The following is an 18,114-nucleotide window of genomic DNA, read 5'->3' as shown; positions in this document are numbered from 1 at the left end:
CTCTGTAAACGTGAAGAGGATGTTGCTTGTTTTTCCATTTTAATAATTCTTGGCATTTGTTTAGCTCGTTTACATTTTCAAAGCCTGTGCAAACATTACTTCATTTTAGTTTATTAAAGCCACCCTGAGCACAATCTCTGAATCTTTCTCCTACTCAACCTTCCAGCTCAGCAATCCCAGACGGAATTTGCTGAGGGCGCCTGGTATTCGCACCGGAAAAAAAAACTGTTTCTGGGAGGGGGAAAGGCAGATCTTTTCAGACACAGTTCTCCCACACCCGATCCGCCTTCTACACTACCCCATGCCCCCTTAACAGGTGGGGGAAAAGTTTTTCTCAACTTTTCAACTGAGATCCCTCCCATCAGAGTCCAGGCTCCTCCTCGCCCTCCCTCTTCCTCACGCCCCTTTCATCTGTTCTAACCAATTCTAATCAGAGCTGTGGAGGCAACAGATGCCGCAATTGGCAGGAGCTGAGGTATAGAACCCCGCCTGCTGTGTGGTTTGTGAATGGGGAAGGGGCGGGACTCCGTGGAATCCTCAGACATATATGTATCTTTTTTGTGTGCTACAGGACGGGAGTCGCTCGCTAGAGGAGAGGTTCCAGTGGCTGCTGTATCCTCGCCTCGGACTCTGCCCGCTGCCGAGCGGGACGAAGGCGCGTTTCGGCGGCCCTGCCAACTGATTAGGAGCCCAGAGGGGAAACCGTCGGAGCCGGAGGGAGGATCGCGCAGTAATTGGATTTTAAAAGTTATTTAAGCCCCCCAGTAAAATACACGGATCAGTCGAGCGAAGTAATAATCCGTTTAACTGTAACCTAAATCCCAGGCTTTAGGGCTGAGCAGCTAGGCGGGGAGCGGAGCCAGCGACTTGCCGCCGCCACCGCCACGGGACTTTTTGCGGAGCTGGCGAAAGACTTTGCCTAGATCTGCGGGTGTTTTGTTTCCCTCCCCACACTCCAGGCATCTCAGGAAACTTCGCGCGTGGGGCGACTCTGCCTGGCCGGGGCTGGGCGGTGGGGACAGACTCGCTGCGCCCAGGGAAGACGGCAGACTTGAGGCTGGGACTCAACGAGATTCTCCAGCGCCAGGCCAGGGCTCACAGAGCTGGTTTAGCAGCGATCCGTCCGCACCCTCCTCCTCCACCCGTCTCCGCGTGAGCCTCCCCCGCTGGCTTTTCGGGGCCGCTGATGTACCTGCCGCAGCCCGCCGCTCGGCTCTGAAGGGCTCCCCGCGCCTCCGCTCTCTCCAGCGGCCGCGGTGATGTGGGCTGCAGCGGCTGCCTCTCTGGGCCTGGCCGCCCTCCTGGGCGCCCTGCTCGGGGTGCCCGCGGGCTCGGCGGCCCAGCAGTACCACGGCGAGAAGGGCATCTCGGTGCCGGACCACGGCTTCTGCCAGCCCATCTCCATCCCGCTGTGCACCGACATCGCCTACAACCAGACCATCCTGCCCAACCTGCTGGGCCACACCAGCCAGGAGGACGCGGGGCTGGAGGTGCACCAGTTCTACCCGCTGGTCAAGGTGCAGTGCTCGGCCGAGCTCAAGTTCTTCCTGTGCTCCATGTACGCGCCGGTGTGCACGGTGCTGGAGCAGGCCATCCCGCCCTGCCGCTCCCTGTGCGAGCGGGCCCGCCAGGGCTGCGAGGCGCTCATGAACAAGTTCGGCTTCCAGTGGCCCGAGCGCCTGCGCTGCGAGAACTTCCCCGTGCACGGCGCGGGCGAGATCTGCGTGGGCCAGAACACCTCGGAGGCCCCCAGCCGTGCAGGGCCAGGGGCCGGCGGCCCCACCGCCTACCCCACCCCCTACCTGCCCGGCCTCCTCACCCCGCCGCCGCCCCACGCCGGCTTCGCCTTCTCCTGCCCCCGGCAGCTCCAGGTGCCCCCTTACCTGGGCTACCGCTTCCTGGGGGAGCGGGACTGCGGAGCGCCCTGCGAGCCCGGCCGCCCCCACGGGCTGATGTACTTCAAGGAGGCGGAGGTGCGGTTCGCCCGGCTGTGGGTGGGCGTCTGGTCGGTGCTGTGCTGCGCCTCCACCCTCTTCACCGTGCTGACCTACCTGGTGGACATGCGGCGCTTCAGCTACCCGGAGCGGCCCATCATCTTCCTCTCGGGCTGCTACTTCATGGTGGCCGTGGCCCACGTGGCCGGCTTCCTGCTGGAGGAGCGGGCGGTGTGCGTGGAGCGCTTCTCGGAGGAGGGCTACCGCACCGTGGCGCAGGGCACCAAGAAGGAAGGCTGCACCATCCTCTTCATGATCCTCTACTTCTTCGGCATGGCCAGCTCCATCTGGTGGGTGATCCTGTCCCTCACCTGGTTCCTGGCCGCCGGCATGAAGTGGGGCCACGAGGCCATCGAGGCCAACTCGCAGTACTTCCACCTGGCCGCCTGGGCCGTGCCGGCCGGCAAGACCATCACCATCCTGGCCATGGGGCAGGTGGACGGGGACGTGCTGAGCGGGGTCTGCTACGTGGGCCTCTCCAGCGTGGACTCGCTGCGGGGCTTCGTGCTGGCCCCGCTCTTCGTCTACCTCTTCATCGGCACCTCCTTCCTGCTGGCCGGCTTCGTCTCGCTCTTCCGCATCCGCACCATCATGAAGCACGACGGCAGCAAGACGGAGAAGCTGGAGAAGCTGATGGTGAGGATCGGGGTCTTCAGCGTGCTCTACACCGTGCCCGCCACCATCGTGCTGGCCTGCTACTTCTACGAGCAGGCCTTTCGCCAGACCTGGGAGAAGACGTGGCTGCTGCAGACCTGCAAGAGCTACGCCGTGCCCTGCCCCGGCCACTTCGCCCCCATGAGCCCGGACTTCACCGTCTTCATGATCAAGTATCTCATGACGATGATCGTGGGCATCACCACCGGCTTCTGGATCTGGTCCGGCAAAACCCTCCAGTCCTGGCGGCGCTTCTACCATAGACTCAGCAGCGGCAGCAAAGGGGAGACAGCGGTATGATGAGACCTGGCTCCCCTTCCCTGATGCCGGCGGCGGCTGCTGCTGCTCCTGGAAGAGCCACGCGGACACCAGAGTGACCCTCAAAGGATTGGGAGGGGGCTCCCTGGGGTCTCACAACTCTGCCTCGCCGAAGACAACATCCTCAGACAGTGGCTTAGTGGCTTTCTTGCCAACCAAGTTGAAAAGCACAGAGTAAGGACCCTTCTCAGACTGCTGGTGGGGAGCGCTTTCCCTGCAAGCTGTTCCCTTTCTAAAAAATCATTACTGTACTGTCTGCGCAAAAGGTTCAGCTGGATCCGCTGTGCTGCGACCGATGTAAAAGTGTTGTAGGCCAATGAAACTTTGAGTCAAGAACTGGTCCAATCATAGTTTACTTCGGTGGGGTCATACAGTATTGGCTTAATTTCCTGAATTCTATTTTACTGTCATTCAAACCCAGAGTAATCACGTGAGTATTTTAAAAGAAGCTACCAATTATAATCACGTGCTGTTTAGCGTCCCATATTCTGTCATATAGAGGGGGTTGCTTTTATATCTAACCATCACTTATCAAAGAGAATCCTAACTAGAGTGGGGGGAACCTTGCTGCTTGGAAGGAGGGAGGTGCTATTTAATACCCTAAAAAGATAGAACTTGCTGCTTTTCAGCCAAACATTCCCCCCCACCCCACCCCTGCCTTTGTTATAGGAGACAAAGAGGAAACAAAAGTGTTTTTCTCTGTGGAAAGGTATAAACATGAGGCTGGTTTTTACGGGCAAACTAACAAAAAAGTCGTTAAAATTCAACCTTGGATGTGACTAGAACAGGTCGATAGACCTTTTTATGAAAAAAGAGGCGGCAGGATGTTTTCATACACTGTTCAATATGAGTTTCTGTCCTAGCTAAAAGAAATGCCAGACTTCTTGTTAAACACGCTTAATTCAGAACACCTGACAAAACAGGCTGCATTAAGAGATGTAAGAAGTATATACATTTTTCCCCCTTCCCATAAGCCTTATTTCTTTGCTGTTTTATGTTGGATTGCTCTAGGGTGTACTGAAAAAGCAAAGTGACTGGATGGGAGGGAATAGTTGAGACCATGAAGTGCCAATTTGCCTTGTCCTCTAATTCCCTAAACAGCACTGTAACTAATAATGGTGCAGTGTTGTTTAAGATGGAACTGGTCACCTTGGTTTAGGTACTTTCTGAACAGAAGTACAAAGATTTAAGTTCCCAGTGATCATATCTGAAACGTTGTCAGAGAAGGGAAACTGAATCAGGAGAAATTTAAACTTCACTGTTGTTCATATTCCTTTTGATATGTGACCAGTGACTTATTCTTTCAGACTCTTCAATCATGTTACATTTATGTTTTAAATTATAGGTTGACTTTCATATTTTTATTTCTGAAATACTACTTTTTAGCTTTATGATCTAAAGAGGTTTTTTTTTTATTTTTGCCTAAAGACTAATCAGGGAATTAGGATTTTTAACAAGCCCTGCTCCCTAACTCCCTCCCCCCAAAGTCTGTAATTGCTGCTTATAATAAAGAGCAGATATCTGAAATGAAATTTAAAAAACTGTTCAGGGTGAAGAGAACAGAGTGCTTTTGTCTAGTGGGCAATACAGTAGCTTGGGGTGGGGGAGAAGGAAATATCCCATCAGTCAAATCCTCCAGTACATCTGATCCCAAATTCATAGGATTTGTTTGGTCTTTTATGATGTGCACATGAAAAACTGTAAGACAAATGCAGTATGTATATTTTGTAAATGTCACATTTTGTAAGAAAATATATATGTATTTATACATTTTTACTTGATTTTTTTTGTTTAGTTTTGGAAGGCCTGAATGAGGCCACACTTCATCACATGTACAGATCACTAAATAAATTGGTTTTGTGGTTTTTTTTAAATACAAAGTTTCTTTCTCTAGACCAGTTTTATGTATTCTGTATATTGGAAGAGAGGGGAGAGAGAAAACAAGCTCCCCCCCCAATTAGGCCCTGTTTTCTGGGGTGGGAGGGAGGTAAAGGGGATGAATACACAAGAGATCTGAAATTCAAGGTTCCAAAGTATTGTTTCTGATGTAATCTGACTTCTAACAATAGAAGAAAGATCCAGTTTTTTCAGGCTATTGCTTTAAATGTGTTTGCCCTCCCTGAACTCCTTGTGATGCTTACATCCCAGCCATGCCTAATGTTTATGCCTGGATCTCCCCTTGACTGTAAAATGGGGGAGATAATACTTTCCCACCCCTTACACACTGAGATCTAGGACTGAAAAGTGCCACCCCCTTGCTAAGATGTAGTTTGACTAATGTTTTACGGTGTTTCTTGGTCAAGTCAGAATTGAAACTCTTCTAATGGTCAGTGGGGGGGAAATGAGCCACTTTTAAATAGCTTTCCTTATGGAAGTGGAGGGGAGTTTTATTTTCTCCCCCAAGTCCTTCCCACTGTGCCTGGTTTTTGCTTTTCCAAGCCTGTTGGGGTGAAGTTGCTTTAATTTTTTAATAGTCTAGGCAGCAGATGGAGGTGGGTTTGGGGGTTGTTGTTTTTTTTGTTAGGGGGTGTGTGTGTATTTTACCATAGTAATCTGAAAGTTGACAAGACCAAACATCTCATACATAAACTATCACTTATTTTCACTACATTGAACTCTGCAGATCCCTAACAGTATGAGCTCCACTGGCAAAGTGATATGACAGATTCCAAATCCACACAGATTTTACAGTCACAGAACTTTGTTTAGCAACAGATCTGCCTAAGTATTAGTGATACAATAGTATTTGGATTTCTGTCTTCTGACTTAGTCTGTTCAACTTCACTTTTCAGCTTCTAGGATGAGATTTTAGTAAGGCCAGTTCTTAAATTCAGTCTTTTTGTTGTTACCGGGTTGGGGAGGGTTTTTTGTGGGGGGCAGGGTGTAAATATATTGACTTTATACATGGCCACAGTCATCTCATGATGGTGACTGATCTTGTACTCCCAGACTTTACTGGCTAAAGCTTCTGGCTCTACAGGCCTTATTCACTGACTTTTAGGAACAATGGATGCACCATTCTTTTAGGACACTTTCTGATCTGAACATTGTACTCTCAAACATTTAAAAAATCATTTGCATTTAAGATGCATAAAATGTGGTTTCAAGTCACTTTCAGAGCAAGCCCATTTATGCTGCTCTACAAAAGCCACCTTTATGATTTTCAAACACCACTAACTACTCACCAAAGTTGTTCATTTCTATCAGATTTCCTTTGCTTCCTACTACAAGTTAGACCTCTTCAAACTGTTCCTAGGACATGATGAACATTGATAACTGCTGAGAGTGCTTTCACTCTGTTCACTTAGGAAACCTGAACCTTTCTATAAACATTGTGCTCCCATAAATCCATCACTTTACCATCTGTAGTGGCTGAAGCAGTAAGGACTTCGAAAGAATAGGAACTCATTAGCAGTCTTATGAATGATGCCTAAGTCATACTCTGTTTTCATATCTCTAGTGCAAAATCTGCAATTAATACTTAATGTGTCAAACAGCTAAACACTCAATTTAAACAGACTGAACACCTAAACTGTCTTTCTATTCCTCTGCTCTTCACACTAGGTGATGAGTAGGACTGCTCAACCTTTAAAAGTTGTTACTCAAATATGAAACTGCAGTTAAGTGCAATATTTTCTTTGTCCAGGAACTAGATGAAAGAACTTCAAAGAAAGGCTCTTTATTTATACCAGAGACAAGCACAGGGTAACAACTTTGTGAGCATCTTCCTGAAAATGCGATGATTCTCTCCTGAAACCATTAATACTAAAGAAGTTATTTGACTGGATATACCTTATTAAGAAATACTTCTGTATTTGAAGCCCCTTATATTAAACTCTAATCAGCTATTCTCCTAGATTTAATCTGAAACTTTAGGCCAAATTCAACGTGTGTGTAAATGGGAGAAATTCCTATTAACTTGTAAGCAGATATGACTCATACTAGGACAGAATTTGATTTGTAGTAGAAACAACTATCAGCCTTGCAAGCAATGATGGTGCTTGGATTGTTGGAGCAAAAATGTTACTACCATACCTTATAGTCTCTTTGGGAAGAGGAGGTTATTCTAGCATGTTACCACTGCCTGATATCACACTGGCCCTACCTTCTTTGATGGAACTAAAGCAATTTTAAAAGTTTGATATTTTGTGACGCAATCTTGAAGACATTGGTAGGGATGGGGGTGGGAAATAGACTTTTGCTAATCACAAAAAGAAAATCCACACTGATCTCCAGTACCAACTTTCAGTTTATATTTTCTAATTTTAACAGACATTTCAGATATTTGACACTTTTTGCCTTCAGTTCTCATGTAGGCAGGAATTCTCACCTCACAAGACTGTGGCAAGTAATGATTATCATTATTAAAGATCCTAGGTATTTTTAGATACAGAGCGCTCCACTGCACATGAATCTTAGCAATGACTGGTTTTACTGAACAAGTTTCAGAGGGTATAGGTTCATCAATGGCTATTAGTCAAGATGATCAGAGATGCAAACCCTGATCTGAGTGTCTCTAATCTGGGACTGGAGGTTGGGATGGATCATTCAATAATTACCATGTTCTCTTCATTCTCTCTGAAGCATCTGGCATTGGCCACTTTCAGAAGACTATACGGGGCTAGAGGGACCATTGGTCTGATCCAGTATGGCCGTTCTTATGTTTTTACCCAAACTGTATTAAGATCAATTCATTTCCCCCCCCCTTTTCATGACAAACACAAAACCTTACATCCTTGACTATTCAGACAGTACACCTGAGCTGCTTTGAATAAGAAAGAACTTGCCTGAAGTGCTGGTAAAGTGGAATGCCTACAGTTTTGAATCCCACAAACAGCAGCAGCAGAAGAGAGAGAGAGTGTGTGTGTGTGTGTGTGTGTGTGTGAGATCTGTCTACAAGTAAATAAGTGCTTTTATACTACCCCCATTTTATATTTGTTAATGGAATACCCACACAAGCAAATTACTATCTTTCAGTACTTCAGCCACAGCCAGCCAACAGGTTTGCATGTCAGTGAAAACCACACACCTTTGTACTTGTCAACTGGCAAAAATAAAAAAATTGTATACTTTCTCATGAGTTTCAAATCAAAATTGTTAGCTTGTATGCTGAGCAGCTGTCACCTGTAGATCATCCTCACTTCCTTTCAGACCCTTGTATCTACTTTGTATACAGTCTACTCTTCACATTTGCCATCTACTCCTATTATTTAAAACCCTGAATCTGGCTGATAAAAATTCAGTCTGTTGCTTGGAGAGGAAAGAAGAATCCAAAGGGAAGGCTTTAAAGTACCCTTTCAGCATTATGACTGCTCATAGCGTCAAAGACTCTGCTCTGTCTAAACCAGCCAGCATAAGTGCATGGTTTTGGCAACTCTGATTCTGTATAAGATAATACAGGAGGGTATAAACCAGGATAATTGTTTTATACCCACATAAGTACATGGTTCTGGCAGATCTGATTTTGTATAAGATAATGCAGGAGGGGAAAAAAAAACAAATACAGGGCCAGCTCCCAAATACCCCCTTTCAACTAACATGACGTCCAAACTATAAACATAAAACAAACGCATCAGGGCTCAGCAAGTCTCACGTGTTTACTATTTTGCAACAGGAATAGAACTGTGAGCAGTCCAACCATGTTTAAACATGGTTGTTGCTAGCAGGGTTTCCCTGATTAGTTTGGACAGATGTCTTAGAACCACTCTGCTGTACAGGTCCACTCTACGGTGGCTTTCCAACTGTTTTAAAAACATGCCAAAGCATAGCATCACCATGGTTGCAGCCAAACAGAGCTCTGTCTAAACTATGGCAGACATGAACACTGCTCTAACGTAGCTTGATCCTCGCCGCTCTGATCAGCTAAACCATGTCAGGAAACATATGGATGAAAAGCTGGAGTAGGGAGGGCCTAGAGTTTTAACTATAATTATAAAAATCTCTCTCCAGGTTAGTCAGGGGAACTTTGCTAGCAACACCATGTTCATGGGGGCTGGCCAACCCATGTCACAATTTGGCTTGGTTATAACAAGCTTCAACTTTGCTTAAGCATGTTATTGTTACAAATATAGCTGGAAAGACAGTGTATACTACACAATCTATACAATAAGGCTTTGGCTGCATGGCTCTCAGCAATAACCATGTGGTGGTCAGGGTAACCATGCTAAAACATTGCTAGTAACAATTGTGGATTCTCTGGGTAGAATGGCACCTAGGAAAGAGATACAGTCCTCCTACAACCCCTGCTCTGCAGAGGGGCTTAGAACCAGCTGCCACGACCCACAAAGAAACAGGAGAGGGGTAGTGCCCTTGTCAGTGTATATAATGGTATATTCCAAATGTCTATTTTTCTCCCATGAACAGAGATAGGTGCTTTATTAAAAGCTCAAGGTCAACAGGGATATTTTTGTAGAACAAGGTTGATGTTGAACTCGAACAGAGAGAGGATGGTCCATCAGTTAGGGCGCTAGCCGGAGACCTGGGTTTAATTCCCTGCTCTGCTCCAGACTTTGTGTATGGTGTTGGGCAAATCACTTAGGGCCAGATTTGCAATGGTATTTAGTCACCTTAAGATGCAGAGAGGTGCCCAGTGGGATTTTCATAAGTACCTAAACACCTGGGAGTTAAACATCTAACTCTGCATCTTTAGGTGCCTAAATACTTCAGTTTCCTATCTGCAAAATGGGGATAATCAAATTCTCTACCTCCTAGGTATGTTGTCAAGATAAACACATTAAAGATTGTGAAGAAATCAAACCTGATGGTAAAGGGCCATTTTAGTATGATTGATAGTTGTCTGCTCAGTGGCCACAGTGTGTGAATAGGCCCAATTTCAGAGACAGCTAAATTAAGACCTCCAATGGGAATTATTTGTATTTTTCTCATATGTATGTTAGGCAGGCTAACCACATAACTTCACAGCAGTGTCACCCACGCCAGGATTCAAATATAAGGTACTAGAGGGTAAAGAAACCTAAGCTATTGCAAGGTAATCAGAGAAGTACCCTGAACTGTACCATGCGTGTGAATGGGAGGCACAACAGGTTCACTACAGGTCAAACATAATGGGCTAATTTCTGCCCTCAATTACACCCATGCATTTGAGTAACTGAGATAAGTATTTGGACATGCATGTGGGTGTTCTATATCTTTAGAGATATACACAGTGCTTCCAGGGCACCTCAATCTTAGGTCATCTCTGTACTACACAATCAATGGACTCGACTATACACTGTTGTTCCTCAGTATTCTTAAAACTCGGGGCTTGTCTAACCTAACCAAACCCCAATGCATACTAAAGGGGGGTGATTTCTAAAACGCACTAGTGTGCCACATGCTAACTGGCCAATACAGATGCTGATGGCATGAACTAAAAGTTCCACAGTCTGCATTGATGTAGTGCTGTACTGTATATTAATGTGCACTAGAGAACATTTAGTTTGTGCCAGCAGGGCCTACATGGGCCAGTCAGCATACTTTTTAGAAATCACACCCCTCTAGTGTGCATTGCTACTTCATGTAGACAAGCCCTGAGTTCCAGCTTGCATTTGAACGAGACCTAACCATATTATGTGTTCAGATCCAGTAAAAAGCATTGGAGATATCCAAGGCTTCAGCCCAGTTCTTAAATCCAGTTAGGGCCTAACTACATTGCTGTGTGGTAACTGTGTTGGAGAACTGTGCTGTCACAGGGTGCCTCACCACAGTTAATTGTGCAGCGCAAATGTCACCATAACCTGCAACACAGCTTTCTCTGCCCTCTGGTTTTCTCTTCAGTAGAGCTGGCAAGTAGGTAAATTAGGTGGCAGTTTGTTGAGGCAGGAAAATGTCCAGCAGGAAACAAGTTGAGATGGTGAAACTTCTTTCATTTGTGACCTAAAATACAGAGAAATCTAGGCTGCCTGAGGTAAAAGTTTTCCACGTTGCCTTACTAAATCTCTTTGCAGCGAGACACGTACACCACCCACACAGCTCCATCAGAGTTTACTTTTCTTGTCAATAATTCACCTTTTTTTTTTTAAAACAAATACATCAAAGCATGTTCATGGACAAAAAGCTGCCTTTTTTTAAAATAGAATTTCTATTGAAGACAGTCGATGTGAACTGCTTCCCAAATGTTTGCGTAAACCAGGCACCAGATCAAGTGTCTGCCATGGCCCCCTTCCAAAACTTTCCCATACAGTATTTTCTTAAAAGCATAGCAGCTGAGAGAGGTACAATTGTAGGTAAATCTAAGATCAAAAACGCAGCAGAGAGGCAAAATCAAAAGGCCCATGCCTGGTGCAGATGCCTGCTAATTAAACACTGGTGTTAATTGCAGTATGTGTCTGAATCCCACTCCCTGTGTTTGTTGTGGTGCCTGTGTGAGCTTTGGTTTGCTCATAACTTTCACATTCTTGCAAAAAATGAAACCATGAACAAAAGGAATGAAAGGCTGTGACATTATATATAGGGCTATTTTTAAGGGAAAAATTTTTTTGTGTGCGCGCGCACTACTTCAAAGCCAGCTTTGATTATTCAAAGGGAGAGTCAGATTTTAGAAAGGAAAAAAAAGTAAACGTAGAGATCGAATCTTTTGTGTTTAATCCATGATGAAAAGAGCATTTCTTACTTGCAATGCTTCTCTCTCTCTCTCTCTCTTTTAATTAACAGAGAAATGTAGACGTTTGAAGCAGTATTTCCCGTCCTTACTTTATGAGCTGTGCTAAGCAGCATTCCATTGGGGCCAACAGCCAGTAAAATGGATGTCATTTGACACCCTTAAACATCTACACATACCAGTCTGAAACTGAGTGGCATTATGTGAGTGGATAGAAAGCCATTCTGGAAAGGATTTACTCATTGCTTTTCTTACACATTCTCTTCTCTATGGACAGTAATTCAGCCCTTGGATACGCACAAACAACTCGCATGAAGTCAACAGGACTTAGGCAAAAGTAGCTGAAGGCAAAATTTTGTCTATACTAAGTAACCTATTGCTACTAAGCAGTGCCCTTATTCTGAATACTCCTGCGCTACAGAAGGAGGGTGGGTTCAGAATCCTGTTTCAAATTCCATGGCTGATTTCTACTTCTGTGAGAGGCTAAAACAAAATCCTGGATCTGAATTTTAGGGAATTTGAAGTCCACGTCTGGATCCACATTTTGCATTTACTATTGGAAAGAAACCCTTTCTTCAGTAAGGAATCACCTATCTGCATAGATGGATAGATCAGTGAATACTTGTGCTGTGCTTTGAAGATGTAGAGCTTTATATAAGTGCTAAGGAACACAGACTTCGGGGTTTTTGCCTTCACTGTTCCTTGTGGTTTTTGCCAGTTTGTCTTAACTCTGCTCGTTATCCTCAGTTTAAAAAGATCTGAGGGACAGAGTTAAAAAATCTTGATTAAAAACACTCAGGAACACACAGAATGGGAACAAACAGAACCACCTCAGGGATTTAAACGTTTTATTTCAATGCTTCTGTCTAGTATTTTTCTACTTATGTAAATCAAATTCATAGTTCCCTTAACAAAACCAACTTTCAGTTGAGCTTTTGGCCACTGTCCTCAAACTTAAATATATTTAATTAATTAAAATGTTTAAGAGAAACTAACCAGATGGATAAATAAAAATAAGGATAGAGGATGATCTTTTGTTGTTATAACCCTTGTACTCCCAGACCCTGTCTCCCGCCTTTTGTCATGCCATTCCTGGCTGTATTCAGGCTTATTTAGACTGTAAGCTTCTTTAGTCAGAGCCAGGCCATTTTATTTGTCATGAAATATACCATTGCATAAATAATCATTGTATTAGTAACAGAGGCAGTATGGTCCATTGACTAGGGTGCTGGCCTAGGAGTATGGAGACCTGCATTCTGTGCCTGGCTCTGCCAGGGACCTGCAATTCCCTTCAAGCCTCTGTTTCCCTTCTGCCTTTGTTTATTTAGGATGTAAGGTCTTCGGCGCAAGGACTCTCTCTTTCTATGTACATGAACAGTGCCCAGCACAATGGGGCCTCTAAGTGCTACCAGGCCACAAATAATTCTTAATAATAGAGAGCAGGCAGGCTTCGGTGAAAAATGAACATGCACTTATTTTCTGTGGGGGAATAGTCAAATACTAGTGGCAAAGTGGAGACACGTGATTAAGTTGGGTCTTCCTAAAGGAATGAAAGGCAGAAGTGTTCCTCCTCTTCCCACCCCAGGTACTTTGTATAATGTTTGTATGGAATGTTCCCTTCACTTCAGTGCACTTTCTGTGGACTGATTCAGATGATGGTTGTTACTATCACCTGGTCTCTCCTGCCTCTGTCCCTTTTGGTTGTTGAACAAATTGCTGTCATGCACTTGTCATGCTGTGTGATACCAAGTCATGCAAAATATCTATAGTTAAGCCAGATCTGAGCTAGCCAGTCAGATTGCTGGTTGGCTGACCATTGACTAAAAATAAAACCAGCCAGTTAGAAAGCTAGTGTATTCATAAATGGACAGGACACAATAGTACATTCATCCCCAATGAAAAAACAATTCACTGCGTGTTTCTGCTAAAATGATCAGCAGTGATATAGTTAAGTCATGACATTTAAATAAGACAGACAAGATGAGTGAGGTAATATTTTTTTATTGGACTAACTTCTGTTGGTGAGAGAGAGACAAGCTTTCGAGCTAACACAGAGCTCTTCTTCAGACCTGTTCAGACTATATGCTGTGGTCACACTGAAACTGAGCTACACCCATGCACTGTAAATTTGAACCGTACCCTGGGCAGAAATCTGAAAATGATCTGTTACTACTATCTGTCTCTGTTAAAGTTTCCCCCCACCACCACCTTTTGGGAAATATGCCTTGCTAACTTGTACAGTGGGATTAGAAGGAACTCAACCTATTTTTTGAAAGATAATACATTACATATACTCTGCGATAGGTGAGAATGATTGATTGGCATATTGCTACTTTTCTGCCTGGGGGATTATTATACCCAAGTGCCAGCATTGATTAATCAATTACCATTAATTATCTAGAGGGCAGATGAAGGACAGTTAGGATATTATGGTCATATTTCCTGAAAAATAGAACTGAGTGTGCTTACGGTCACAGGGTTCCTGATATGCAGCTCCCTAAACATGAGGAGCTCATAACATTTTTAGATTCTTACAATCTTTTGGTGCAGAGCTAAGGAATACTGGAGGAGCGGGGAATCAGAGCAGTGAGAGGGCTTGTGGGTGTGTGGGGGAGCAGTACTGGGAGTGTGGGGGTTGAGAGAGTGCAGGAAGGGAGCAGAGATGGGCGGGGGATGAAGGAGAGAGATTTGGTGCAAGGGGATAAATTAGGATAGGTGATAGGAAAAGGGGTGAGGAGTTGGAGGAGCTCAGGCCCGGGAGAGAGGAGCTTAGTGGCTTTCCAGGATGTGGAGTCGCAGCTAAACATAAACTTTTGAAAGTCAAAAATACAAGATTAAGTTCCATGCCATCCCTGTGTGGGGCAGAGGGAGTGGCTGGCTTGGCGTGGGGGCAGACTGGGTGGGCCAGGGGCATGGCTGAAGAGTCCTGACCAGAGTGGGGGAAAGGGGCCCAGCTGCGGGTGATCATGTAGTGAGGGCATGGGGCCTGGCTCAGTGACCAGCTCAGCCTATGTAACCAAGGAAGCAGGCAACCTCTGGCCAGCTGCTACCTGTGATGTGTATGCGGCAGCAGAGGGCACCCGACAGAAAGGAGCAATTTTTTCTGTGCTAATGAGTTCTAAATAGCTAATGGCTTAGTGAGACAGGAAGGGGAGGGTTGGCTGGAAATACTGGGGTGGAGGCTGCATGTTGCAATTGACGGAGAGAGGGTGGAGAAGGAAAAAGACACACCAGTCTTTTCACATGAGCTGAAATTACTGTAACCAAAATGGAATAATACTGTCAAGCAGAGGCGGATTAAGGTTTACTGGGACCCTGGGCCAGAGCAAGTGGGGGACCCCCTTCCTATCCCTTCCCCCTATGGTCCTGCTCCTGTTCCACCCCTTCCACTGCAGCCCCGCCCACAACCCCACCCCTTTCTGCCCCTTCCCCAGGGCCCACTCCTATTCCATCCCCCACTGCAGCCCCACATCCCCTTTTCCTCCTTTCTGCTCCCCACTACTGTGGCCCCAAGACCAGAGAAGCTCTGTCCCCGCACCACAGCCCTGGGGCACAGCGGGGAGTGAGAGCTCCTCCAGTCCCAGGGCCACAGTGGGGGTTGCGGTGCTTGGGCTTCCCCTGCCATCCCCACACTTCTGCAGGTGACCAGGGTCAGGGCTCAGGGGCTTGCCCTGCCCCACTCCCCCACTGGCCGGGGTTCTGCCCCCAGTGGCAGATTTTTTCTGGGGCCCCGCTGTTGGCCGAGGCCCTTGGGCACAGGCTTTGTGAGCCCAGTGGCTAATCCGCCACTGCTGTCAAGACTTTGGGGGACAGACCATGTGTGGTTTCTCTCCATGCCCTGCTAGCAACTCAATCCTCCAGACATTTCAAAGCATGACCATGACAAAATTCCATTGACACAAAGCATACAGCCAGGGGAAGGACCACCTAGGAATCATGTAGCATTCTTTACCTTTAGCTAGGCACAGTATTGCCTCAACTGCAAATCTACGGGATAACTACAGCCTATGTCGACAAAATTTATGTCACTCAGGGGTGTGAATGTTCTACCCCGAGTGACATTAGTTACACTGACATAAGCACTTGTGTGCACAGAGCTATGTCGGCAGGAGAGCTTCTCCTGCTGACACAGCTTCTGCTGCTCTCAGCGGTGATGTTTTTATGCCAACAGGAGAGCATCTTCACCAGATGAGCTGCAGCGGTGCAGTAAGTACAGACATATCCTTAGTCTCAGACTTCAAATCCTAGCCCAAATGTAATCAGTATCCAAATACTACTTTCTTGGCACCTCTCTAGTAATAACCATTGCATTTCACATAAATGGATTTGTGACCAGCAATGCAAGTGTTACCCAAGAGGGTCATAAGAACAAAAGTACAGCCATACTAGGTCAGAACAAAGGTCCATCTAGCCCAGTATCCTGTCTTCTGACAGTGGCCAGTGCCCCAGAGGGAATGAACAAAACAGGTTATCATCAAGTGATCCATCCCCTGTTGCCCATTCCCAGCTTTTGGCAAACAGAGGCTAGGGACACCATCCCTGCCCATCCTGGCTAATAGCCATTGATGGACCTACCCTCCATGAATATATCTAATTCTTTTTTGAACCCTGTTATAGTCTTGGCCTTCACAACATCCTCTGGCAAGGAGTTCCACAGGTTGACTGTGCATTGTGTGAAGAAATACTTCCTTTTGTTTATTTTAAACCTGCTGCCTATTCATTTCATTTGGTGACCCCTAGTTCTTGCGTTATGAGAAGGAGTGAATAACATTTCCTTATTTACTGTCTCCACACCCGTCATGATTTTATAGACCTCAATCACATCTCCCCTTAGTTGTCTCTTTTCCACACTGAAAAGTGCCAGTCTTATTAATCTCTCCTCATACAGAAGCTGTTCCATAGCCCTAATCATTTTTTTTTGGCCCTTTTCTGAACCTTTTCCAATTCCAATACATGTGTTTTGAGATGGGGTGACCACATCTGCATGCAGTATTCACAATGTGGACGTACCATGGATGTATATAGAGGCAATATATTTTCTGTCTTATTATCGATCCCTTTCTTAATGATGCCCAACGTTCTTTCGCCTTTTTAACTGCTGCTGCACATTGAGTGGATGTTTTCAGAGAACTATCCACAATGACTCCAAGATCTCTTTCTTGAGTGGTAGCAGCTAACTCAGACCCCATCATTTTATATGTATAGTTGGGATTATGTTTTCCAACATGCATTACTTTGCATTTATCAACACTGAATTTCTTCTGCCATTTTGTTGCCCAATCACCCAGTTTTGAGAGATCCTTTTGTAGCTCTTCACAGTCTGCCTGAGATTGAACCATCCTGAATAGTTTTGAATCAGTGGGTCAACCCACTGTGGCTCTACCATGTTTTAAGGCGGTGTTTCCCAAACTTGGGATGCCACTTGTGTAGGGAAAGCCACTGGTGGGCTCCCATTGGCCTGGAGCAGCGAACCATGGCCAGTGGGAGCCGCGATCGGCCAAACCTGCAGATGTGGCAGGTAAACAAACTGGCCCGGCCCACCAGGGGGTTTCCCTACACAAGCAGCATCCCAATTTTGGGAAACACTGTTTTAAGGGATTACAATGCATTTGCCTGGTTTGGGTTGTCTAACTGTTGAACTCCTTTAGAAGCAGCTACAAATGACCCTTTTCTGACCTGTGAAGGATCTTTCATACATTAAATCTTAGGCCCATTCTAGTGTGGAGATTCCTCCTAGAAATAAATAGTTCTGTAAACACGATCACATTATCTGCTGAGAGTGAGAATCTTATCAGTTTTGGAGAGAGATATAAATTGAAGCTGTTTATAAAAAAAAAAGATCCAGAATGTACTAAAAGCAGCTATGATTTCAGACAGGAATTAATTAAGGCAGATGAAACACTTCTAATAGGATTTATGCTATCAGATCATTTAATTAGCTCTGGCTTTTAGTTCATGATAACAAGTTTCTGTGAGGGTGAAAAAGAAATAAATTGTTTTTTCGAATGCCAATAATTTGGGTTTCTCTAATTGACTCCTACTGTGAAAGTGCTGATTCCTGCTGTTTTCTAAAATGAAGGGTGGAAAAGTTCCAGTAAGAACTCAAATTCCGGAGGCAACTCAAGGAGTCCATTTTCAACTGCCGCCTGTGTCTGTGATCTCGGCTTGATTTCAGTCCTATCAATTCTCATGGTTTGGCTGTATGCAGCACAGTGATATGATGGAGCTTAGCCATTTTGCAGTGCCAATGGGCTTATTGAGAATTCTAATGCAGAACTGATGATATTCTCTAAATAACGTTGGCGAGATTGAAATATATTTTTTCTACAGCAGGGGAAAGAAGAACAGATTTAGTATTTTGGACAGGAAATGTTTTAAAAAGAAAAATTCAGAAAACCAAACAAACAGTCTCTGGAGATGCGGGGGGGTCTGGGATATACCAAAGTCTTAGAAAAAAGAGATGCAGTTTTTTACTTAACTAGATTTAATTCAGAAGTTCTTGCCCAAGAACAGGGTGGAAATTGATTTTGCTTTTCCATCAGGGCCACG

General features: G+C 45.4%; 1 protein-coding gene across 1 annotated transcript; it reads left to right on the top strand.

The window, feature by feature from the left end:
• The first annotated feature begins 387 nt into the window (after window positions 1-387).
• FZD7 (frizzled class receptor 7) lies at window positions 388-4,859 on the top strand. The gene has a single exon (XM_039495445.1). It carries the CDS (start codon window positions 1,260-1,262, stop codon window positions 2,946-2,948), a length of 1,689 nt encoding a protein of 562 aa, XP_039351379.1. The 5' UTR covers window positions 388-1,259; the 3' UTR covers window positions 2,949-4,859.
• Window positions 4,860-18,114: the final 13,255 nt, after the last annotated feature.

The sequence above is a fragment of the Mauremys reevesii genome, linkage group 11 (genome assembly GCF_016161935.1).
Source record: "Mauremys reevesii isolate NIE-2019 linkage group 11, ASM1616193v1, whole genome shotgun sequence".
Lineage (NCBI taxonomy): Eukaryota > Metazoa > Chordata > Testudines > Geoemydidae > Mauremys > Mauremys reevesii.
Note: the sequence above shows the minus strand (reverse complement) of the source record. Positions and strands in the feature narration are given on the sequence as shown.